Source organism: Girardinichthys multiradiatus, chromosome 20 (genome assembly GCF_021462225.1).
Source record: "Girardinichthys multiradiatus isolate DD_20200921_A chromosome 20, DD_fGirMul_XY1, whole genome shotgun sequence".
Classification (NCBI taxonomy): Eukaryota; Metazoa; Chordata; class Actinopteri; order Cyprinodontiformes; family Goodeidae; genus Girardinichthys; species Girardinichthys multiradiatus.
The window spans coordinates 8999440-9024826 of NC_061812.1; the positions used below are offsets into that span (position 1 = coordinate 8999440).

Genomic DNA, 25387 nt, shown 5'->3' on the forward strand with positions numbered 1-25387 from the left:
TTCAGGGGAACAGAATTTCGCACAACACCGGAGTTTGGATGACTTCTGTGGACTTCACTGACCATCCGGTCCAACTCCTCATCAGATAAACTTGAATAAAGATCTGTATTTCTATGGGGACATAACAAAAACGTTATATTAAACTTTACTAATAAACGTTAGTGAATATGTTTTAACTGACGCCAGCTAATAAAGAGCAGTGAATTAAAAATACCTAGTCGATCAAAATTTCAAAAAAACGTGGGACACAGGTATTATAGGTCTTTACACTGTAAAAAAAAAACAAAAAAAACAGGAGGGCACTTTTTTGTCCATAGGCTAAAAGGGCAGGTGCTCTAGCACCACCTCGTGTCTATCTGTGCACGTCCCTGCTTATAAGGCTATAAGACTCAGAGATTTAATCCTGGTTGAATCTGGGTGGAAAAAGTTCAAAAACAGTTTATTCTTTAGCATCAAGCCAAACACAAGTAAAGTATCTCCTCAGGTTAATACTGTAATTAAGAGTCAGAATGTCAGCTCATGATATTCTTGGTTAATAACATCAGACTGGGCAATTCAAATTTATTTTTATACTTTCTTATGTTTATTTGTAATTAACTGACTGAATGATCATGTTCTCTATATAGTTTTAGACATTTTTTATATTTGGATTGATTGTTAAGATTCATGGATAATCACACGGGTCTGTTCTAAAGCAAGTGTATAATCATGCATAATTAAGGTTTCAAATTAAGAAACTGAATGTTAAGCCAGAGGTCTCTAAAATTCCTAGTATATAATATCTATGGCTGTTCTTTCACACATATTTAATGTGATGTTTCATGCAGCGCACTAGTCATTTGTCTGCAGGCTAATTGGTCAAGTAATTTTTCCAGTACGTTTAGCACAATTAAGCCTGATTTACAATGTGTGTCTGACCAGGTGGCCAGCAGCAGAGAAACACCACAGGGGACAGGGCTTAGGATTGAGTTTTTCTCCACTGCATTTGACTCCATACACCTCAGAGTCCTGTCATCTGCAAAAAAACAAAACAAAAAAAACACTAGAATGACTTTGCAGTTGTGTGTCGAATCTGAGAAGGACAGAGGACTGGTGGACCTCTTTGTGGCATGATGTGAAAGCAGTCATCTCATCTTAAATGTGAACAAAACAAAGATGATTGTTTGTAACAGGAGCAGAAATGTGTCAAACACAATTTTTCTATTAGATTTTTTTATTTAGGGTTTTATTAGTAGAGATAACAGTCTTCACTATTTGTTAAGACAGCAATATCATCACTGATCATTTGTTATAGTAGTAGCATCTGCTCTAGAGCCCTTAGAGCTGATTGTTCACAGAATACTTTTTAAAAGGAAAAACATGATGGACAACCCTGAGTATCCCTTTCTTGACTCTGTTATATATTAACAGAGACTATTCAGTCAGAGCTTTTATAAAATACACTGGAACTCAGACTACTATAGGATATCCTTGCTGTCCACAACAATCTGTTAGGAACAACTTGGAAATTCAGAGCTTCTCCAACATCTAATTTCCTTTTGGGATGAACAAAGTATTTTGAACTGATTGGTTGTTATGGTTTGCCAGATACAGGACCCCAGAATGCAGACCAGAAGGCAGCATGACGGTAAGTGTAAAAGATTTAATGACAAAAAACAAAAACTCACTCACAGCAGGAGGCAGGAACAAAACAAAACAATGGACGGGTGGGCAAGACAGGCATGGCATGATCCGAAAATAAGACTTGAGCATCAAAACTTGACATGAGCATGAAAGGGAAAAGATTTTCCGCGAAGACTAAACAGAACAGGTGTGTATAAATGGAGCATGGTACAGGTGGAACACAAAACTGATTAACATGGTGCAGGTGAACCGAATAAACTTAATTGACAGAACAAAACGTGACTGGAGCAAAACAGAGACTCTTGAACACAAACTAGAAAAACATGAAGCAAAAGCATAACCAGATCCGAAAACCAAACTTGACAAAATATGAACAAGATGACAAAACAAAAGCATGAGTCAAAACCTCAACTGTGAAAAACATAAGAAACCCGAAACCAAACACCAAACAACCCTACATCATGACATTGGTATTGTAAATTGCACATGTTCCAGTTTTTAACAAAATATATACAGTATATTTACTATCGTAATAATTTTTTTTTTTCAATACATGAAGGAAAAAGTCAAAGTTATTGTAACACTGACAAGCATGATGAGTAGAAGAACATTTCCACTTTCTGTGAAGGTGTTTCTTTAAATAAATAGGAAATATAACAAGAAACTTCGTCCAAACAAAGCTTATGGGAATGGGTTATGCTGCAGAAAGGTAATGAATCACTGTATACATGACAAGCTGGTTGATGACAAGCTGTCATCAACAAGCATATAAAAAGCATTGCAACAGCAGTGTAGACATTCACCATCTTTCTCTCCTTAGTGGATACATTGCACATGCGACCTTTCATCATTTCATTGTCTGCCATCTTTCCAAAGACATTCCAAAGAAAGGCCTGCAGAGGGCCTGTCTCTTGAGAAAAATAATCGATAATCCATTTTGCTTTATCATTCCGTAAAAGCAATTATGCATTTCTGAAGTTGACAAGTTAAGGAATCATGAGGAAAGGTGAAGCCAGTGGCTTAGTTGGCAGAGAAGGATGCTATTTGGTCTGTCTTCCTCCCTCTCCAAGCCCTCCAGGCTCTTCACCATCATAGGGAGAGACAATGATGAACTCGAGCAGCCTATTTATAGCCTGCGATGGCCAACACTAGCTCTCTGTCTCTGCTCAGTGGACATCCGCCTTGCTTGGTTGTAGACTATGCATGCATGTGATTACCCTCATGACAAAGACAGAAACAAGTGAAAGAGAGAGGTTGACTCAGGGAAACTAAGCTGAATAATCCCCTGGAAAAGGAGAGGATTGGAGACAAAGGAAGAAAAGAGGCAGGAACGGGGATGGGCTTTGGTCCATCAATTTATGAGGAGCATTGGTTGATCAGTGGAGTTTTATGGATGAATTCAGCTCTCTTTTCTGTTAAATTTGTCCTAACTTGAAGCCAACACTCCTCTACTTATGATTGTCCTTTTAGAAGCACTTTTCATTAAAGCTTTGCCAGGTCACCAGGTGAGGAGGAGGAGATGAAAGATGGGTGAGATAACTTCACATGTTGGGGACGTGAATGTGTTGTGATGCTTAATGTTTTACTGTAGCTATTGTTCTTTCTTTGTTAAATATTAAGGAACTTTTCTAGTTTGATGTCTAATGCTACTAGGGTGAATGACTGTACATTGAGTCACAGTCATAAACAATATTTTGATAGGAATGTTTTCAGTAAATGATCCTATCTGTCTGGTTCAGACAGTTAAGTCTTTACTGCATCTCGACTACTGTTTTGACTGCTCCACCTCTGCTAACCGTAGAGTAACAGGGATGCAGTACCATACATTTGTCAGTAGAGGTCACATGTGGGGCACAAATAGGTTTTGTTGGTGTTGAGACACACCCTGTATCCTGGTTTCTCCAGCTCTCAGTATTTTGGTGTGTGTTACTCAGGGCGTTGATGCAAAAGGCGACAAGGTTTATTAACCAAAGCAGAACATGCAAGCATTGAAAAATGAAAAACACAGTAAGCATGCAGAGAGAACAATGAAGTATTAGAACAATAAAGTAATATTTGTTTTATCTGTTCACTTGTTCAGTTTGTACCTTCCTACAGACCTGCTAATTACTTATGTGGGCACCTTTAATTAGGAAGTGATTTAGCTGAGGCCAGTGTAGATTTTGATATCCAAGGTCAAACAGAAGCTATGTAAAGTGTGCGTAGATAATTCTCACATTTCTGAGTATCTTTTGCTCATTTTCATCTGTAATCCTCTCTTATCTCCTGTCAGAAGTAGAGTGATTATTTTCCAATTGCTAGGTAACCATTTCCATAGACATTAGTCATCCTTCAGAGCAATTTAACCTCAAGTACAAGCACATTCCTCAATTGAGTTTTAACTATATTATGTCACAACAATAAACCACCCTTTGGTTTCTAACTTCACACCAATGTGTGCTTTGTTTTGTTGCTCTCGGCACACGTTAAATTTGCTCAAGCAAATGTCCTTGCTTTAATCTGCCTTCTAAGTTTAGTCATTTGTTTTATATTTACCCACAGCATTTACAGAGCGGGTTCTCAAAGATTGTTATACCTACTTTGAAGATCTAAAGAAAAATAGGGTGAACCCAAAACATCATTGTACCTGTCAGTCTTTTATTCCTGAACCAATACCTCTGAATCTGCTTCCATTTGGCCCAGATTCTCACTGAGGTTCACATTGAGGCAGCTTGTACCCTGTAGGCAGTCAGCTACAAACATGCAGTGACAATTCAAATTAGTCCAGTTCACTGGCTCTGGCAATGACTCAGGACAGAAAAGATGCATACGCAACCAGCAATTCTTCAGTGAGGGTTTTAAAGAGGGAAGAATAAAAAAAATAGAGACGACAGTTTGAGTCAGGTATTTGGCCCAGTTTTACCTCAGCACTTTTGTTCAGAGATAAGTGGACTGGAACAATGCCAGGTCCATTTGCAAGGCAGAGAGCGTGTCTTGTGGCCAAAGTGGTCTGATCCACATTCAGCAACTGCAGCATGGGATCTGTCTAGAGTATTGTTATGCAAGCAGGAGGAGCGCAGCCCCACTTTGATCTAGACATCGGACCAAAGCTGAGATGCTTTGGAGCTGGAAGCTGCAGTTTGGTGTTTCATCATCAGAGAAAAGCAAGGTTTAGACTTTAGTTTGTCTTCAGAAGGACAGATTAATGGACACCTGTCTCTACTGTTCATTCCTTAAATGATTTGACTTGCATTCACACTTGATTTCATCACACCAGGTTTTGTCAGCTTCATCATAGGTGAGTGTAAATTTCTTACTGAATTCTAAAAACAAATGTCAGTTTATTTGACAGTTGTTAGATTTGGCTAATGTAAATGCATGGCAACTAAATGACTAAATGACATTTTAATTGAGTGGATTCTTGTGATAAAGAATAGTTAAAAGAGTCTGAGGATTGTTCACGCATGCACACCGTTTTTGTAACTGATGGCAAAGAAACATGTAGGCTTTAATGTGTGAACTACCCTGTGTTTTTTTTTCCTTCACACGTTCTGACAAATTTGACACAAGACTGAACCATGAATCACTTCTAATAATTCAAACATCTAAACTACTACAGAAATTGAAGGACAGATGTGGACGCTTGAACTTAATAAATTAGAATAATAAGACAGATTTCATTATCAAAAAACTGTACTATTTAAAACTCTTTTGTCTGAAGTAGTGAGCTGCAACATCAATATTTAAGATCTATTTTTTAACATGATGCTTTAACATTTTTTAACATTTTTTATGCTTTAAATTTGGCTTTTCTGTACAGTGTCTCATTCTTATTTTTTGTTGCTTTTGTTTGAATCTGTATGCTTCCAAGTGCCTGTCATGTTGCTGCTGGTACACCTGAATTTCCCACAGGGACAATAAAGGATTATTCTATTCTATTCTATTCTATTCACAAAATAAAGTCAAAATGTTATGTGGTGTATAGAAAACTGCAATGGTAATATTTCACAAACACAGTTACCAATCAGGAATAGAAACACTGACTGCTAAACAAATTTTAACTTATTAAAAAGTGAACATTTTTAGCTGTTTTCATCATGGTGCTTTGTGAGAACGTTGAGCCATGAGAACTTTTACAAACAGGCTGCTTTGTATTATAATTAAATTTGTCAATAATTGTAAATAACACATATACACTGCAGCTCTTCCCATCACTTTCGGTCATGGGAAACAGAAGAGTAAGCAATATGCGAATAATGCCTGCTGCTTCTTTAACAGATTGATGGCGTTATTAGCATTGCTTTTCTTGTGAAAAATGCTTTACTTAAGCTTGTGCATTGTTGGCTAATGCAGTCCTTTCAATAATGGAGGTATTTCCATATGTTAGATTACTCAAATAGATACAAACCTGGGGAAAACAATTCAATTTAGGTATTTATACAGCACCAGCTTACAACAAATGTCTCAGCATATTTTACAAGACAAACAAGTCCAGTTAATATCCAATTATATGACATCCATTTGAGTCCAAATTCATTCAGTTCAATGAAAGCCCTTCTGATACAGTCAGATCCAAATACAGTTCCATTTACTTGGAACTGTTTATTTTATCCAATTACAGTACTTTCAAATTCACTTTGTGATACAAGTTCAGTCAGTAAAAAATGTGTAAAGGGAAACCAGCAGATTGCTTTAAATCTTCACTTTGATAGCATTTCTCCTCGTTAAAGGAAAACAGTGGAAAGGAAAGACTTAATTTAAACAGGAAGAAACCTCTGACAGAACCAGGGTCAGGATAAGTGGCCATGTGCCTCAACCTGCTGGGGATAAGACATGGTCAACTAGTAGAGCCGATTCTTTGTCCTATGCTGGACTTTAATTGTCCTACCAGGGATGTGGAATCATGTGCTCAGCAATTGTCAAGAAGGCTTGGAGACGGAGACGGTGCGCTGGTTTAACAGACTAAAGCATCAGATTCCTTCTTCGTGCCAGTAGTCCTCGTAGAATGAGTTGGCAGATTTTTTAAAATACACTTTAATGCAGTTTTATTTTACAATGTTATTTAAGCCTCAGTCCAGCCTAACTATGCTGGACCAATGTTTGTAAAAAAGGCTATAAAACAATTTGAGAGCAATTCAACCTGGACACTCACAAAGAGAAGACAGGGATGCAATTAGAAAAGTTTATTAGTGAATGTTTATTTCTTTGGTGCTCGGACCCCAGTGGAAGACGTGAATGCTGAGAATGACATGCGCTTGAATGAACATCTTAGGGTTAGAATTAAAGATGTCTTCCCCCCTGGGATCCGATCCTGGTGGTGGAGTGGAGGCCTGAGGAGATTTGGAAAGAGTTTGGAAGCCAAATGGTGGAGATGGGGTGGAGGAGGGTCAAAGTTCAGCTGCAGAACAGAGGGTTCTGTGGATGAAGATCTTTTAAAGTGGAGCCTTGAAGGATGATTGGCCGGGGGGAGAAATGCAGACTTGACGCTGATTGGTGGAGCAGAGCCGCATTGAGGAGTAAATAGATGAAGCTGGAGGTGATGGTGAGTCTTCCATGTTGAATTTTCGTTTAAACTCCATTAAACCTGAAAGTTGCAGAGTTGCCAACTCTTGAGCGGAGCTCTGAGTAAGACAAAGTCACTAGAAAAAGAAATGACCAAATTAACTCAGAGCAGTACAATATATTACATAAAAGAATAAATTTCACCAGTTTTGTCACACTGATACAACTATGTATAGAAGTATGCAGATGTTACAGCTACAAAGAGATAGCTTTAGCTTCCCTTTAAATAAGTTATGAGTTATTTCCTGTTTTATGTCCAAATCTTGAAGAATGGTCTTGCTCCTTAGATGATTTATCTTAACATCTGGCAGACACATTTGCTACATTCACCATCTTAATTCGCTAATTGGCACCAATCTAAATGTTGCCAATTGGCTGATGTAAACCTTTTTCTGCTTGGCAGGGTTTTGTTTTACATTTATGCAATCAGTATGTGCAAATTTGTTTAATTCTACAAATTTCTCACATTTTAGAATTTTATTAAGTAAAGATTAGCTGAAATCTTTATCAACCATTGCCATAAGAAGCTGGTCTTCTAATTCTTTATGATTTGCTACAACAGAGATAGTTTATGCACCAAAAACATTGAAGTACCATAAATGGCTAAAGCAGCTGCTAATGTACATAATATGGACAATAAAGTAATTCAGTTCAATTCCGGCAGTCCATGCACACCCACCAATGTTGGCTGATGTCAGTGCTAAAAAAATAGATCCATCACGTGTGCAACTTGCTCCACTTTGGAACTTAACTTTCAATTGCCATTCTTGATTATAGGTATGAGAACACATAAACACTTCCCTGTGGTCTATCAACATGTACTGTGAAAGACTTGGTGGTAAAACAAAATGTGCTGCTTAAGGCACAATTTTGTCTCATGCATTCTGTTCCCAATACATTTTGACCCACAGGATTGCATCATCTGTCATTCCTTCAGAGACATAGCAATGGAAAAAATCCATGGCTGATTTCAAATTTCTTATAAAAGTAATTCTGATAATCATTAAAGAACTAGTATGCACACAGATGTTATTAGGCTGTTTTTTAAATGCTGTAGGTTTTCATACTCAAAGGGCAAATTTTGCTTGTAAATGCCACGTCTGTTTGTGTCCTGAGTCCAACTGTGTGTATGTGGGTTGTCTTGTTTGGAAAATCTAGTCCGCAGACACGCTCCACTGGTGGACATGGTCCCTCTTGGCTAACCCAATGGACATGTGTGCCGACCACAGAAAGGCTGATAGTCTATATATTTTATATGCTCATGTAAAACTTATATATATCAAAAAAGTACTTTTAGGGATCAGAGACAACATAAGGCATAAGGAGTGGGTGACTTATTGTATAAACGATATGGATTTATCTTGATTTGAAGCAGAATCTAAAGGCTTCCAGAGGCAAGACTGTGAAAAGAGACCTGCTGTGGATGAATGTCAGGGGTAAACCCTCTTGCTTCTTTTCTGGGTGTTTGAAAGAAATACTTAGATCCATACAATCCATAGATGCTAAGCACTCACAAGATTTTGGTTGATATTGACATATTGGCATAACACATTTGCTGCAGATTTGTCAGTGGATCCAATCTTCTGTTGCACCACATCCGGAACGTGCTCTATTCGATGCGATGTGGTGGCTGTGGAGGCCATTGCAGTACAGTAAATAGATTTTCATGTTCAAGTAGCCAGTTTGAGATGATTTAAGCTTTGTGGGCATAAAGAAATGAACATAGACAGCAATAATACTCAGGTAGGTCATAGCATTTAAACACTGCTCATTGGTACTAATGTGCCTAACAAGTGATTAGGCTTCACATTTTGGAAAAAAAAAACAAATAAATATTTTCCACATTTATACACTTTCAGCCCCCACGTCCAATTTATCAATATAAGTAAAAACAGACTATTCGTAATTGTCAGAAGCTAAAATAAATTTCAAGACTAAAATACTGCATAACTTGACAAAATATTTTAAGAAATAAGAGGAAATGAAGGGCTATCTAGTCTGATCAGGTTAACCATGTTTTAAATAACTTTTGTTATATTCTGAGGTCAAGAAAGCTTTATAGAAAACAATGGTCATAACATCATAACTTATTGGAAAAGTGAAAAGACTGTGACCCCCAAAGAAAATTCTGCTTTGACCTCATTGAAACCGCTGGTTTTACATTATGGTTATATATCATTCACTGTTCGGTCGAAAAAAAAATAAAAAATGCTACTGATGGTACCTAGAAAATCCAAATAAAGCATATTCTAGTTGGTTTGTATTAGAGTTTTTTGGGTTACATTTTAAAAGAAAATATGACATAAAGTGATTAAATGAAATAGTAAAAAAAAAATTGCGCTCAAAGTGGTCTTTTTTTTAGTTTCAATTTAAATCTGATCTGGAAACTAGACCAGTACGACTAGTTGTTTCTGATCTAGGCCGGACACAGTAAAACTCCAATGAAAGAGCAGTTTTTTCCATGATAGTGAACATCATCACTGACCTAGATATCAACCTAATTTCAAACATGTACCTCCATTCTTTTTCCTCTGAACATCCATTGAAGTTTTTTCACACCCATCTTTGTTGGTTTCAATGTAAAATGCAAAGTCAGTATGTGCACAGCTTTACTCATTTAGTGTTAGGCTTTTTCGATAATAGTGACTAATCATGTTGTGCTTGATTATGCATTAATAAAATCACTTATACTATTTTAATTGTTGCAGAAATGAGGACTGTGTGACTCTGGTTTACATCATGTATCTGGTTTTAAAATGCCCAACTCCCAAAATCCACCATGACTGTCCACACTCTCAGACATCACTCAACTGGAGTATGTAAATGCTGGTTATTTCTGCACAGGCTTGATTTAACCTCAGAAAACTGTGTCAGTTGCATAAGAGCAGCATAACTGCAGCAGCAGGCTGTTGTAGTATGCTTTAGGGATTTTGCAACCAACTTCCTGAACCACTTAAGTTTCCATGCTGATCCTTCAGGGTCCATCTCTTCTTTTGTTTTCAGGTAGATGAAACAATTTATGCAAGCAAAACAAAGTTTAGATCAGTGTCAGTATGAGATGGACTTATTGGCCCTTATTGTAAACAGTACACAACCAGAACAGCAATAATTACTTCTCTTCTCAAAGGAAAGTTAAAGCAGCTTGTGAAAAGCCATAGTGGATTCACTGAATAAAATGTCATTTTGGATTTTCACAAGGAACCCAGAAAGGACAATCTAAGGAAACGGTAGATCCGACTTTAGCTGATTTTAATTGACTTCGGAATTTACAGAAAAACTCAGTAACAGATGAAATTTAAAATGATTTACTATTGTTTGCATCACATTACACAGAGTATATACAGTATATTAAGGACATTTAATCATTCAGTGCCAGTCCTACTAAGTCAACCTTAGTTAAAATTGCATTTATGACAGTGGAGAGGTGATTTACAATAATTGTTTAAATTTTTTAAGGGAGAAAATATATTAAAACCAATCTGGCCTAATGTAAACATATAATTCCCCCCTCCCTGTGAATTGTGAATGAACTCTGATTAACCAAATTTTGTTGGGAAAGCAAAATTGAATTTCCCAATCCACACCCAGGCCTGATTATTGCCTGACCTGTAAAATAATGCAAAAAAGAAAATATTAATTAAACATGAACATGCTTGACGACATCAGATAAGCTAAAATATCTCATGTCCCAATCATATCATGCCCCAATCTAAATAAATTCAAGAACAGATGAGAAACAAAATCACTGACACCTATAAGTCTGAAATGGTTTACAAAGCCATTCCTTAATCTTTGGGACTCCAGCAAATGTAGAAAACATGGAACAGAGGTGAACCTTCAGCCAATGTACCGAAATTTGTGTCCATGGGAATGTTTCAAGGCCAAAAACACTGCTGCCCCAAAAGAAGACAAAGTCCCAAAATATCCTCAAGAAGGGAAAATATTATCTGGATCAACAAGACAAAATGCAGGGGTTTTGGAAAGGAGTGTGTCCTGTAACACCTAGCATTGCAATAAAAATCACATCATACTGACAACCATAGTAGTGTGGTGGTCTGGGGCAACTTTACTCCTTCAGGACCTGGACATTTGCTGTAACTGATAAATTCTATTCTTAAGCAGAAACCCTAAAGGAGAATACAATGGCCATCAACCCGTGACCTTAAATACAAGGATACTTGGCTTATGTAGCTGGACATTAAACCAAAGTCCATTGGTGAATAGCCAAATAAAGAAGGTCCTGGAGTGGCCTAGTCACTGTCTTTTAAAGTTTCATTTCAGCCTAATGTAATTTGTATTCTTCACATATTGTGGATATTTTCTATTGTCATTTACAAGGGCTGAGTGGTGAAGACAGCTGATCAGCTTCAATTAAATAAAATGTGGCAGATACTGAAAGTTTAAATCTAAACTCGATGTGAACAAAAATGAAAACATGATATAAAGTAATGTCATAAAGAAAAAATAGGCTGGAACGATTCTAAAACACTATTGGCGTAAATCTTTTCATTTGCAGCACATGTGATGAACAGCAAATTATGACCAGGAGTAAAAAGAAAGAAGAAACCAAGATAAACAAATACAAACCAAACAAAAGAGGCTTGCGCTGCAAAGAAGCTTCCGCATAATTTTATATTTAAGGCTGCAACATTAGCTTGTAATGGGAAGGTCAAACTTAACTGCATAAATCAGAGAAGAGGAGAGACGAAACATCCTGTCTGCCTATTCCTTCAAAACCTAACCTGCTGCATAGAAGATTACCATTGCAGCATAGGTTGCCGATGCAACATTCCTCAATTAATTAAACTGTTATTCTGATACGGAAAACCCAAATAAGTAACTGAAGCTCTTCTTGCTACTAGTCCCACTTTATTGTACAGAACCCTAAGAACAAAGCAATTGTGTTGGCGTTTTACAGAACTACTTGCATTGTTGGTCATTGTATGACAGAAAAGGAGAAGTGGCAATATGGCTTGCAGTTTGCCTAGACATCCTGAAAATAAAAGACTTGTATGGTATGATGGATAAACCTGCATAACAAATCTGGCAAACTGACTGAATTCATGAATGCGCTTCAACTAATGTGCATTGCTTCTTTTAAATAAATATAGTGCCAAGTGCCTTAAGTGTTTCCCTTTAATGCAAATTACTGGCTGTAATTAGACAGTGGATGAACACTTTGGTGATAAACATCAGATTCATTGTGAATTTTGCTCCTTCTGGAATAGCCTTATTTTAGCCTAACTATCCCTAAGGAGTTTGTAAAGTGCTAACAGGACTCACTCTGTTGATAATTTTATAGCATTACTTAATGTCCTTCATCAATTAAAGTGACTTATAGAATAGGCTAAATACCTTTAATCAGTCATCAGATTAATCCACTCTTCTGAAAGCCCCATTCAGATGCTAGAAAAAAACAACAACAAAATAAAAAAGCTACAATGTTAGTAATTAATGTTATTTTTTTAATCTTTAACTAGAAAGGTACAAGACATTGTTTAACAGTGCACATGCCTTTAGTTGTAAACAGATACACACTGCAGATAAATGCTGCAGCAGAGTGCTGTAATTTTGTTAGTATGGATGATGGACTAAGAGAGGGAGGACTATTATTGACATCTGAGAGACAATGTGACTGGGAAAATCTGCCGGAAATCTATACTTTGCAGGCTACCAACAAGCTGCAAAAATACTGAGGACAAGTTAGAAATGTAAAATTAAAATGGGTTACTTTGTTTATGTTTTATGGGGGATCTGTTTGTGGCTCATATTTTTAACCACTAGAAGGTATTAGGTTTTACAATTTTTAATGCCATAGTCCTTATCTTCAAAAAAATCAAAATAATTTGAGAAAAAGGCATGTTGTAAAGCAAAACCGACAGCAACTTAAGAGGTGTCACCCATCTGGAATTACCTGTCGCAAAATGTAGGGAGAGCCAACCTTTCCTTTATTGTTCATTTGTCCCCCTGAATATGTGTACTGTTACTCAGTCTGGTGTAGCATCAGTCTATGGATCTCCCTACTGAGTTCCTCTGTGATAAAGATAGGACATGAGGTAATTGGGAAGAGGAAGAATCTGGGACTTGGTGCTATTTATTAAAATAAGATCAGGACCCTTATGATACTAGATATCATGGCAGACCCGAGAAAAGTAAACGCATGTACATACAGGTACGTCTCAAAACATATATCGTAAAAAAACTCAATATCCTTTGTCACGCCTTTTAAAAAATTTAAACTCATTAAGTATGAAGATTCATTACACAGAGTGAAAAATTTCAAACTTTTATTTCTTATAATTTTGTTGACTATGGCTTATAATAATAATAATTAAAAAAAAAACCTAATTGTCATATAAAATTTGAATACTACCCAAGAACAAGAAAAAAAGACATGTTACACAGAAATGCCAGGCTTTTGTAAAGTATGTTTATTTCTATGAACTTAATACTTGGGGCTCCTTTTGAATGAATTACTGCATTAATGTATTGTTGCTAGGAGGCAATCATCCTGTGGTTCTGCAGAAGTATAATGAAAGCACATGTTGCCTTGGTAGCGTCCTTCAGGTCATCTGCATTGTTGGGTCTGGTGAACCCTCATTTTCCTCTTCACAATACCCCATAGTTTCTCAATTGGATTGAAGTTCGTCAGTTTGCTGGCCATTCAAGCGCAGTAACACCATGGCCATTGAACAAGCTTTTGGTACCTTTGACAGTGTGGGCAGGTGCAACGTTCTGCAGGAAAATTAAAACATCTCTATCAAACTTGTCAGAAGGAAGAATGAAGCGCTCTAACATTTAACAAATCCTTACTGATGGTGGAAAACACTCTAGACCTCAAGCAACGTGGATTCTGAGCCTCTCTATTGTTCCTTCAGAATAAGGGCCCTTGAGTTCCAAATGAAATGCAAACCTCACTTTTAATTCAATTAAATTCAATTCAGTTTATTTATATCGCACCAATTCACAACACATGTTGTCTCAAGTCACTTCACAAAAGTTAGGTTCATACATTCCAATTAATCCTAACCATTGAACAGTGCAGTCAAAGTTAGTTATTTATTCAAATTGGATAAAAGGTTTTTCTATCTAAGGAAACCCCGCAGATTGCATTGAGTCAGAAATTTGTAGCATTCACTCCTCCTGGATGAGCATGTAGAGACAGTGGACAGTCATTGACTTTGCAGCAATCCCTCATACTGAGCATGCATGTAGCGACAGTGGAGAGGAAAAACTCCCTTTTAACAGGAAGAAACCTCCAGCAGAACCAGGCTCAGTGTGAGCGGCCATCTGCCACTGGGGGTTTGAGAGAACAGAGCAGAGACACAAAGAATACAGAAGCACTGATCCAGGAGTACTCTCTATGGGAAGGAAAAGTAAATGTTAGTGGATGTAGCTCCTTTAGTCATTTCATCTACAAAGAAAGAACAAATAAACTTTGAGCCAGTTTTCAAGGATAGAGTCTGAAAGAAAGCAAATATAATTAGTTACAGTAAAAGCTCAGTCAATTGCCATGTCTAGGAGAGAGAAAGGGTTAAACACTGAAAGACAGGGCTATGTGGATCATCTGTAGAAGGTGACCATTAAGTTGTTGCCAGCAGAAGCTTGGACAATGCCCCTCTCCAGAAAGGTGTCACAGGTAGACACAGAGTCAGGCCAGGTGTAGCTTCTACGAAGAGAAAAGAGGGAGAACATAAAGTTAAAAACTGAAATAACAGCAAATAATGCAAAATTGGAGAGAAGTGTGAGAATGTAGCGAAGAGGGTGAAAGTGGTCATTATGTCCTCCAGCAGCCTAAGCCTATAGCAACATAACTACAGAGATAGTTTCAGTTTCAGTTTATTTATTTATATAGCGCTTATTTAGAACAATGTCGTCTCAAGGCACCCCACGGAGTGGGGCCGCCGGGGAGGCCAGACCAAACCACCGAGTGCCAGAGCCCGGCCACCCCAGAACGGGCCACGTGTAGAGGCACTAAGTAAAATAATAAACTGATGAAGTTTGTCCATCTAGAGCCCACTGATAGCCATTGTTATACTAAAAACCACAAGGATCTGGATACCTCTCCCTGCCAAACTGATTATAACCATTGGAAAAGAGAAGGGGTCATACAGGTAGCAGAAATGGAGGGTGTTTGCACCTCAACCATAACTGAGACGGTTTAGGCTAAACCTGATATTTAACTGAAAATATGACTTTGGACTACTGAGCAACAGTCTAGTTGTTCTTCTCCTTAGCTCAGGTAAGATCTTCGTAGCCTGTATGTAGCGGCTCTTGATATGCTGACTATAGCCACATCCACTCATTGTGAAGCTTCCCCAAATTCTTGAATGGAATTTGTTTGAGAATCCTCTCAAGTTATTCCTGTGGTGCACCTTTTCCTTCCACTAAACCTTTTAAGAATATGCTTGGACACAGCACTCTGTTAACCACCAGCGTCTTTAGGAACAAGCTTTTGTGATTTAGCCTCCTTATGGAGGGATTAGTGACTGTCTACTGGACAGCTGCCGAGTCAGTAGTCTTGCCCATGAGCCTGCTTGTGTAGCCTGCTGAACCCAGGCTGAGAGACCATTTAGATGCTCAAAAAACCTTTACAGGTGTTTTGAGTTAAATAACTGATTAGGGTGTGACACCATGAGTTTCAAAATAGTAACATTTTCACAATATTCAAATGTTTTTAGACAAAGAATATTGGATTTTCCTGTAAGCTATTACCATCTAACATGCTTGAATTTTTTTACTCTAGGTGTAATGGAACTTTATAGTATATGAGTAATGCTTCATGAAATGGCGGACCAAAAATATTTAAGCCTAGTCAAGAAACATGTATTTTTTGAGAATGACAGTCCGTAATTCTCCTTTGTGTGAATCTGCATACTTCCATTTGCCGATCACTTCCAAACCCCATTGAGGGACAATAAAATATTTTTCAATTCTATTTCTATTCAGATCAGTTGTCTTTTACTCCTGGGCTGACAAAATTTAATTTTTGCAAAATTAGGTTTTACCACTAAATAAATGTCTGCACTATACAGGTGTTGGTCATAAAATTAGAATATCATGAAAAACTTGATTTATTTCAGAAATTTCATTCAAAAAGTGAAACTTGTACAATATATTCATTCATTACACACAGACTGATATATGTCAAACGTTTATTTCTTTTAATTTTGATTATTATAACTGACAACTAATGAAAACCCCAAATTTAGTATCTCAGAAAATTAGAATATTGTGAAAAGGTTTAATATTGAAGACACCTGGTGCCACACTCTAATCAGCTAATTAACTCAAAACACCCGCACAGGCCTTTAAATTGTATCTCAGTCAGTGCTGTACGCAACACAATCATGGGGAAGACTGCTGACTTGACAGTTGTCCAAAAGAAGATGATTGACACCTTGCACAAGGAGGGCAAGACACAAAAGGTCATTGCTAAAGAGGCTGGCTGTTCAGAGCTCTGTGTCCAGGCACATTAATGGAGAGGCGAAGGGAAAGAAAAGATGTGGTAGAAATATTTTTTACAAGCAATAGGGATAACAGCACCCTGAAGAGGTTTGTGAAGCAAAACCCATTCAAAAATGTGTGGAAGATTCACAAAGATTGGATTGCAGCTGGAGTCAGTGCTTTAAGAACCACCACGCACCGACGTAGGCAAGACATGGGTTTCAGCTGTCGCATTCCTTGTGTCAAGCCACTCTTGAACAAGAGACAGGGTCAGAAGCGCCTTGACTGAGCTAAAGACAAAAAGGCCTGGGCTGCTGCTGAGTGGTCCACAGATATGTTTTCTGATTAAAATAAATTTTGCATTTCCTTTGGAAATCAAGGTCCCAGAGTCAGGAGGAAGAGAGGAGAGGCACAGAATCCACATTGCTTGAGCTCCAGTGTAAAGTTTCCACAGTCAGTGATGGTTTGGGGTGCCATGTCATCCGCTAGTGTTGGTCCACTGTGTTTTCTGAGGTCCAAGGTCAATGCAGCCATCTACCAGGAAGTTTTAGAGCACTTCATGCTTCCTGCTGCTGACCAACTTTATGGAGATGCAGATTTCATTTTCCAACAGGACTTGGCACTTGTACACAGTACCAAAGCTACCAGTCCCTGGTTCAAGGACCATGGGATCCCAGTTCTTAATTGGCCAGCAAACGTGCCTGACCTTAACTCCATAGAAAATCTATAGGGTTTGGGATAGGGTTAGAGGAAGCTGCAATAGGCCAGACGGAACAATTCAAAAGAGGTGAAGGCCACTATCAGAGCAACCTGGGCTCTAATAACCCCTGAGCACTGCCACAGACTGATAGACTCCATGCCATGCCGCATTGCTGCAGTATTCCAGGCAAAAGGAGCCCCAACTAAGTATTGAGTGCTGTCCATGCTCATACTTTTCATGTTCATACTTTTCATTTGGCCAACATTTCTAAAAATCCTTTTTTTTATATTGGTCTGAAGTAATGTTCTAATTTTCTGAGATACTGAATTTGGGGTTTTCATTAGTTGTCAGTTATGATCATCAACATTAAAAGAAATAAACATTTTAAATATATCAGTCTGTGTGTAATGAATTAATATAATATACAAGTTTCACTTTTGAATGGAATTACTGAAATAAATACATTTTTTCATGATGTTCTAATTTTATGACCAGCACCTGTAAATTGCAGTAAGCTGTCAATCTATAAAAGTTGACAATATAATATGTGAACCCAGGTTAAAACATAAGCCTAGGATTATATTTAAACAGCTGACTTGATGTTCGTCTCCTAAGTAAGATCTTAAGAGGGAAAAAATTACAAGCAGTCACATTTTATGTTGACTGGTCACATTAACCTTAACTGTCAAAAGTAAAAATCTGAGCATAAATCTGGCCTTTTAATGAGTTGGAAGATTCCATGGGGTGTCCATGAAAACATCAGCTGATCTATGACCCAAAATAAGGGTTTAACTGGTGCTGGCTGCAGCCCAATAACCAAGAGACCCCATCTCTGAAAGAAGAGTCAAGGAAAAAAAGTGTCTTTAACAGCCACACCTTCACTTCACCATAGCACAATTGAAAGAAGTGTGAAAAATGAGATATTAAAAGGTGGAAGAAAATAATTTGGATATTACGGATTGCTTCTATAGTTACTGGCATCAAGATGAGTTCCAATGGAGATATTTATTACATGGAACAGAAAAGGAGGCTCTGTTGTGATCTGGAGAGCTTTTTACTTAATGGAACAATGGGGTTCTCAGTTGTGCAGAGGCATGAAACCTCAGCTGGCTGTGTGGAGATGTTGCAGCAGGCATCCGTCTGACTGAAGGTTCTTGTCTGTATGGTGATCACTGGGTCTTTCAACAGGACAGCACAGTTGACACAGGCCACTCTTTAGGAATATCCGGCATGTTCAACTTATCCAAATCCTATTAAAAATATCTGGGGATAGATGGCAAGGAAGGTTGGCAAAAACAAATGTCACTTCCAGACCATGAATGCCTTTTGTGAACCCATCTTCACCACAAGCAGTTACCCACAGCCTACTGGAAATACTTGCATCAAACATGTCTAAATAAAGTTTTGAAGTCATGTACATTATCAGTGGAAGCATTCATTACTTAGTCCTTTTTTTGATACTGTCAGTCCTGATTTTTTTTTTCTAGCAAATGACCTCATACATTTCATTGGCTCACAAATAGCCTGTTAGAGGTTAAATGCAGTTTTCAATCATTTTTCTATCGTTTTTTTCTTGCTCTGTTCTCTTATGCTTGGATTAAAACCTAGTTATGATCCACCAGCATAAAATGTTATGACTTTGAATTTCTTTCCTGGTCTTGAGACTTTGATCAGTAATCTGCATATCTTTCACCCAGCAAGGAATGAACTGAAATGAGGAGTATGGAGCATGGCACAGGTGATGCAAGGAGACTGACTGACAAAGTGCAGGTGGACCGAATGAAGCTGATTGCAAGCTGACTGTGGCAGGGAGTGGAAAGAAGACATAGCTGGAACTAAACAGGAATACAAGGACACAGTCAAACCTAAGGAACATCTTACAGATAAAGCAGAACAAACTGAAATGCACTATAAACAGAATACAAGAATTTAAACCTAAGGAAAGAACTAAAGCCCCACCTGGAAAACAAAGATCAGAAGCAAGATCCAAAACACAACTTGAAAAAAATAATCAGAATCAGAAAAAACCCAAAACAAAACTTAGACACATTTAAATCATGACAGTTTTGCTTACATTTTTAGACTTTCTGCTGCCCATAGTTCTCTGAGAATTTGCAAGAGTAGGGGATCCTGTAGCAAAAACAATGTTTGTTCTTAAAAATATCTTTGGTTTAACACCCAGGAGCTTGGGTTGTAGTTTAAGAAAAATTGAACAGGTATAGCTCCTTGTAGCACTGGCTGCATGCACTCACTGTATGTAAAAGAAAAAAAAGGAGATCAAATGTTAAATTCAATGAGTGACAGAAACATGAGAACCACAGGGAAAGCTATGCATGATGTCACCAGACAGACTGAAATATGAGTCACAATAATCTGTCTGGTCATTATGGGTGAAATGTGTGAATGGCTTCAGGAAGAAAAGGGGAAAAACTGGATGAAACATTAGAAGCATCACTTGCTTGTTGTCTCCCAGCATCGATCTCCCCCAACCCTCTGTAAAGCACCATGTGGGTCTAAATTGTGTTACTGTAAGCTGTACCCTACTGTTAAGTGTAGGTTGGCTGCACTGCACCATACTGCTGCCTCCTCTTTGTCTCTGCATGGAATACTAACTGATGTTGGACCATTATTAAACCAGGTAAGATAAGAAAAATAACATAAATCTTTATACCCAAGTTTTTGGCATAAGAAAGCATCCAGATTCAAATAATCAAACAAAGGTAACATATTTGCTGTCAGCTTTGAACTATTTTCAATTTCCTGAAGTACAGCTACTGGGAAGTCATCCTAATGTTTTATTTGTTTGTTTGTAGTTGAACTGAGATGTATTGAGCTGGATTAATCTGATTTGTTGAAGATATTTTACAACTGAACATAACACAGGGTGAAAAAGATCACTTTTAATATCTGTTCTGTAAAAGAATGCACAAAAACTACTGAAAGATGTCTGAAGTCCCAACTTTGATTCAAAGGTTGTTACAGCAAATCTAGACAACATGCAAAACCACTAATAGTGTATGCTTTGTGGATAAAATAATATGAATTAAGACAAAAAATTATAAAAGTATAAAAATGTAAATGAAAGAATTGACTGCTTCCATCTTGCATCTAGAGAGAATTACATTGTTATTATATTGTATAACTAATTATAGTTAGCACCACAACAGTTAACCCACTTGGAAATAGAAGGAACTCTACACCGGTGGAGTGTCATTGCCAGATCAGCTCCAATTATTGGCATCTTTATCAGGGCTACATTTGAGAAATTAATGACACAAATTGTGTTAGTTAAGTCTTTTAAGTTAAGTTAATCCAAGGAAAATAATTAAATCATAAAAAATGATTAAACTCTAAAGTATTTACTTGTACTTAACTCAAACTCAAGTAAGTACGCAGATCTGTGTGGCTTAGCTATAATGATTGTAGAGTGCAATGGGAGCAGTGGAAAGCTGCATAGACCTCCATTTATGCTTTATACTGTGTGAAAGACAGCAAGATTTCACTTAGGATTTACACGGTACTAAATGCAGTGAAACAGCTGCACATTCCAGGATGTCTGCTTCACAGAGACAGTTTCTAACCACATGACCTGCTGAGTGAATGCAAGTGTGAGTGAAAGAGCAGAGAGCAGAAGAAGGAAAGAAATATTACATTATGTATAAGTTACAACATTAAAGACGCTTAAAGATCAAAATTCCAGACCAGGCCACCAGTTAAAATTCCTCAACTCAGAAACGTGAGTCGGATGATGTTTATTTGATCTTCAGTTGCATTTGTTATTAGACAAGTTGTCCTAAAGCAATAAGAAAACAGACTATTCCCTCATAAAAATTGTTATTAAATGAACCTCTTTTGAGGGCAATGAATTTAAATTAGTTGGTCTTTAAAATCAAAGGTTATCAGCAAAAAGCCAAACATAATCAATCAAAGCACTATTATTTAACTAAAAAGACGCCATATGTTTCAACAGCTTTGCTTAATGTATTCTTGGTCCTATGTCCACAACACTAGCGTGAAACGTGCTGTGAAGGCCGGTGGCAGACTGACACCACTTGGCATGTGCAGCAGGGAGTACTGCTCCTTTCAGGCCTTGCCAACACTGTTTGGACCAGTAGGCAGTACCTCTCCATCACAGAGATAATTGTGAGGGCTTTGGTGGTCCCACAGATTTATTTCCCTATTATTCAATCATTTAGTCATTTAATACTAAAATCTGAAAAGTATCTAAGAGTATCTAAGAACAAAATATTACCAAGAGTCCATAGTGTAGACTAAAACTACATTAATGTTCAATAAGACCTATTTAGGAAAGTATAAGCAACATATAGTTGATGAAAAAATACAATCAGAATGCATTAAAGCTTTTAGTAATTGCACTGGTAACTGAAAAGATTCACTCACAGCTTTTCTAATGGCAGTGCATCTTAAAAAGAGACAGATTAAGTTCCAGGTTGGGTATTGTTCTTGTGGTTTTTTATTTATTGACATGACAAATATTAAGTAATTTGGATAAATTACAGGTAAATATTTTAGAACTGATTCATTATGATGTGGCAACAACCTGAAAGCGGTCTTTGAATGTGTCAGATATTGGTTTTAGCCAGTTGTTATTTAGATATTCATATTCAGAACTCATTTCTTAAATTTCTTAAAATCTTCAGCCAGATCAGTGGTTCTAATAGAAATGCACCGCTGATGCATAGTTAGATTGCTTCTATAGAAAATGATCAGTTAAATTTTGCTTTTGTTGGCCTTCAAGAAATTGATTGATTCTTTTTGAAGAAGCAGATTAATATAATGGTTCTTTGGTTACCATACAACTGACTACATAGGACTCATTGCTCATGTTGTTTCTCAACCTGCAAAAGAAAGCAACATCTTTGACACAACCATTCTCAGCAAACTGACTACCACTAATGGAAAAAACTAATTGACAAACCTTAAACATTCCCATAAGTTCCCATTACTTTTGAAGCAATAGTTTAAGACTGTAGTTATAGGGTGTATTCACAGCTGCCACTTTTGGTCCGCTTAAGACCAGAGTTTGTCTGCCCCGTCCAGACCTTTTGTGCAGGTGTGAATACAGTCAAGCAAACCCTGGTCCGGACCACACAACCGGACCGAGACCCACTTTTTGAGGTGGTCTCAGCCCACTTCCAAATGGACTCTGGTGCGGTTCGCTTATGGTCTGAATACAAACCGGCCCCAATCTGAACCAAATACAGAAAACGTACGTCTCTTTGGACTTAAGCCACCATAGCCGGTAGCAAAGGTGTACGTTGTACTGAAATCATACCTGTATGTTGCTTAGCAATCCTACTGGCATGTTGTGGGACAGGGCACATGCATTCTCCGAAGCCGTTCCAAAATTATAAATAGAACTTTGTAAAATCTGTGTTGAATGAGCTGCTCTTGATTCTCACAATAATATTGCAGCTGTAATATTGGCACAAATATGCAGAACAGAGTTGCTGCACGCAACACGTCTACAGTTGTTTTCCTAAATATCCGGGTCTGTGCTGCGTCTCGCCCCCCGTCTTTTTTGTCCAATGGGAGCAATAATTGTCACCCGTGTGGCTTTGTTTACAAGTAATAGTTCACTTGCAAAAAGTACAATATGAAAGGAAACCGCATCAAACACAAAAAATAAAATTCGCTTTTGGTCCGGAACAAACAAGCAGACTAAAGGACTTTCCTGGTGTGAATACACCCTTAAACTACAACTTTTCTAACTTCTTGTGAGGGCTGGCTGTGCAACAGTGCTGATGCTAGCTTAAATGTAAACAGTATGACTTTGGCAATTTGGTTTCAGCTGTTTTAATTTTTGTTCTCCTCTATAACAGTGCTTTAGCCAACCATTTTATTAAATCTCTGGAAAGGATATCAAAATACAATACATTAAAATACCCTTTACTGCAGATTTAGTAATGATTTAAATTTCTGCTGCGTAAAGCTGCTATATCCATCAACTGCCACAAGAGGGAACTACAGCCTTGAGATCCATGCTGTTGGATGCTTCAGATTTTAGGCAACAGATTTCCATTGCTTGTTTTAATGCTATAACAATTGATTGTAGTTTTTCCTTTAGTAATCACAACAGGGATCAAATTTACCTTTACAGTTGTTGTGTTTGCCTTGCGCACTTTGGGTTTTTCCTGTTCTTCTCTTTTTAGGTTTCACCCCAGTCACGCAGTGACTCCCACTCGCCATGAACAATGGAGTCAACATCAAAGTTCTATCCCAGAGCCAAAAAGATGCAGGCGTTAGTTCAAGTCTGCCTTTACCTCAGACCATGATGCCTCTGCCAAAGATGGATTCCAAACAGTACAGCGGCCTTCCCATTCCCAAAGTGCAGTATCAGCTCACTGCCAGAGGACAACCTGCATATTTTTCATCATCTGCTTCCTCTGGTCCTGCAGAAGTGGTGAGAGGTAAAGCTTTAAAAGCAAACCTACTGCAGCAAAAGCCTGGAATGTATTCTAACAGAGGCCCAGCCACTACAGAGCGAACCAATGGGACATGTTCGGCATACAGCAGCCCTCAGATACCAAAGAGGGACATTCCACGTTCCAAAGACACGTTGGACCTCCGAAACAGTGCAGTGACACATAAGGCTTTAAGAGACCTACAGTTAAAGAGAAACACCAACAAGAACTGGACGTTTGGAAAGAGTCGTCTAAGGAATCTAGATAATGCACGAGAGGGAGATACCTTTCTCAAGCTCTCAGCTAATTTTCACTCAGGCCAAGAACGAGGACATCTTCTTTATACCAAAGGGACAAATGGGAATGAAAAATCATGCCCTCCTTCTGCTGGACTGGAGCCCTTCCAAAGAGATGTGAGGGACATCTCAAACCAGGACTTAGGAACTTTTGTGGGAGATTTGTTTGGTAACAAACCAAGGGATTCTTACCAGAAGTTTAACATGAAACGCAGAGGGAGTGAACCAGGAAAAATCAGCATGGCGGCTATTGCTCCTTTTAGGTTCAGGTGAGGGCAGGTTTCACCTTTTCAAGTTAGAAAGATAAGCAGATAACTTTTTTTCTGACAAGAAGGACAAAAATCTTCATTTATATCAGTTTTTCCTTGGTCTTTAAATCAGTTACCAAGACTTGGATTTGTTTTATACATTTGTTGAACTGCTTTTGTGTTTGACTGTAGGTTTCAGGTCAGTGAAGACACAGATACTACCCTCGATGATCTCAGTGACTGTTCCTCTGATTCCATGGAGGTCTGCTGTGATGATTTTGGTGAGTCTGCAGCCTTTGGGCTATTTGGCTCAATCGAAGCAATGAGGTGGTCTATTAGAAGGTTTGGATGTTAGCTCTCTAAAGGTTAGTAAGATAAGTCTGTGTGGTTCCACAACTTTCGTGTTTTTTGTAAGCTTTTCTTTCTTACTTTCAAGAATCCAATAGAAAAAAAAATAGTATTTTCCTGTACATTTGTTTTTGGTATTCATATAATAGGACTTTTAGGTGCTTTAATATTAATGTTACATCCTGTTTTTTTATTTCTATATTCTGTTCAATCAAAATGCAAGTGACAATTTGAATATCTGCTATGAGGTGTTATAAACAAGAAACCAGTGCTATAGACCTGCAAATGAGGAGTATTCTTGCTTTTGTTTAAAAAAAAAAAAAAAAAAAAAAAAAAACACTTTGCTTCATCTTGAAAAAATATTCATATCTCATGAGCTCCATTCGGGAAGCTTTTCTTCAGTAGGATTAAAAAGTTAATCAGAGTTCATGGGAAGAAGAATGGAGTTAATTACAGGATGATCCTGGAAGAAAATCTTCAAAAGAACAAAAGACTTAACTGTTGTGGAAATTCACCTCCCAAAAGGAAAATTACCTCAAACATACAACCAGAGCTTCAATGGGGTGGTGTAGATCAAAGCATATTTATGTTAGAACTGCCCAGTCAAAGTACAGGCCAAAATTAAATTAAGAATCTGTGACAAGACTTGAAAATGTCTGCAATGTTTGCAGAAATGCCTGCAATGTTTGCAGAAATGATAGGTAGGTAGGGACATACTCCAAAATATCAGCAGGTGTAATTGCAGCAAATGTGCTTCTA

General features: G+C 37.7%; 1 protein-coding gene across 1 annotated transcript; it reads left to right on the plus strand.

Moving 5' to 3' along the window:
* The first annotated feature begins 4665 nt into the window (after positions 1-4665).
* Positions 4666-24508, plus strand: LOC124857226. Its single transcript, XM_047348398.1, has 2 exons — positions 4666-4900; positions 23485-24508. The coding sequence occupies exon 2, from the start codon at positions 23520-23522 to the stop codon at positions 24303-24305; it is 786 nt and encodes a 261-aa protein (XP_047204354.1). The 5' UTR covers positions 4666-4900; positions 23485-23519; the 3' UTR covers positions 24306-24508.
* Positions 24509-25387: the final 879 nt, after the last annotated feature.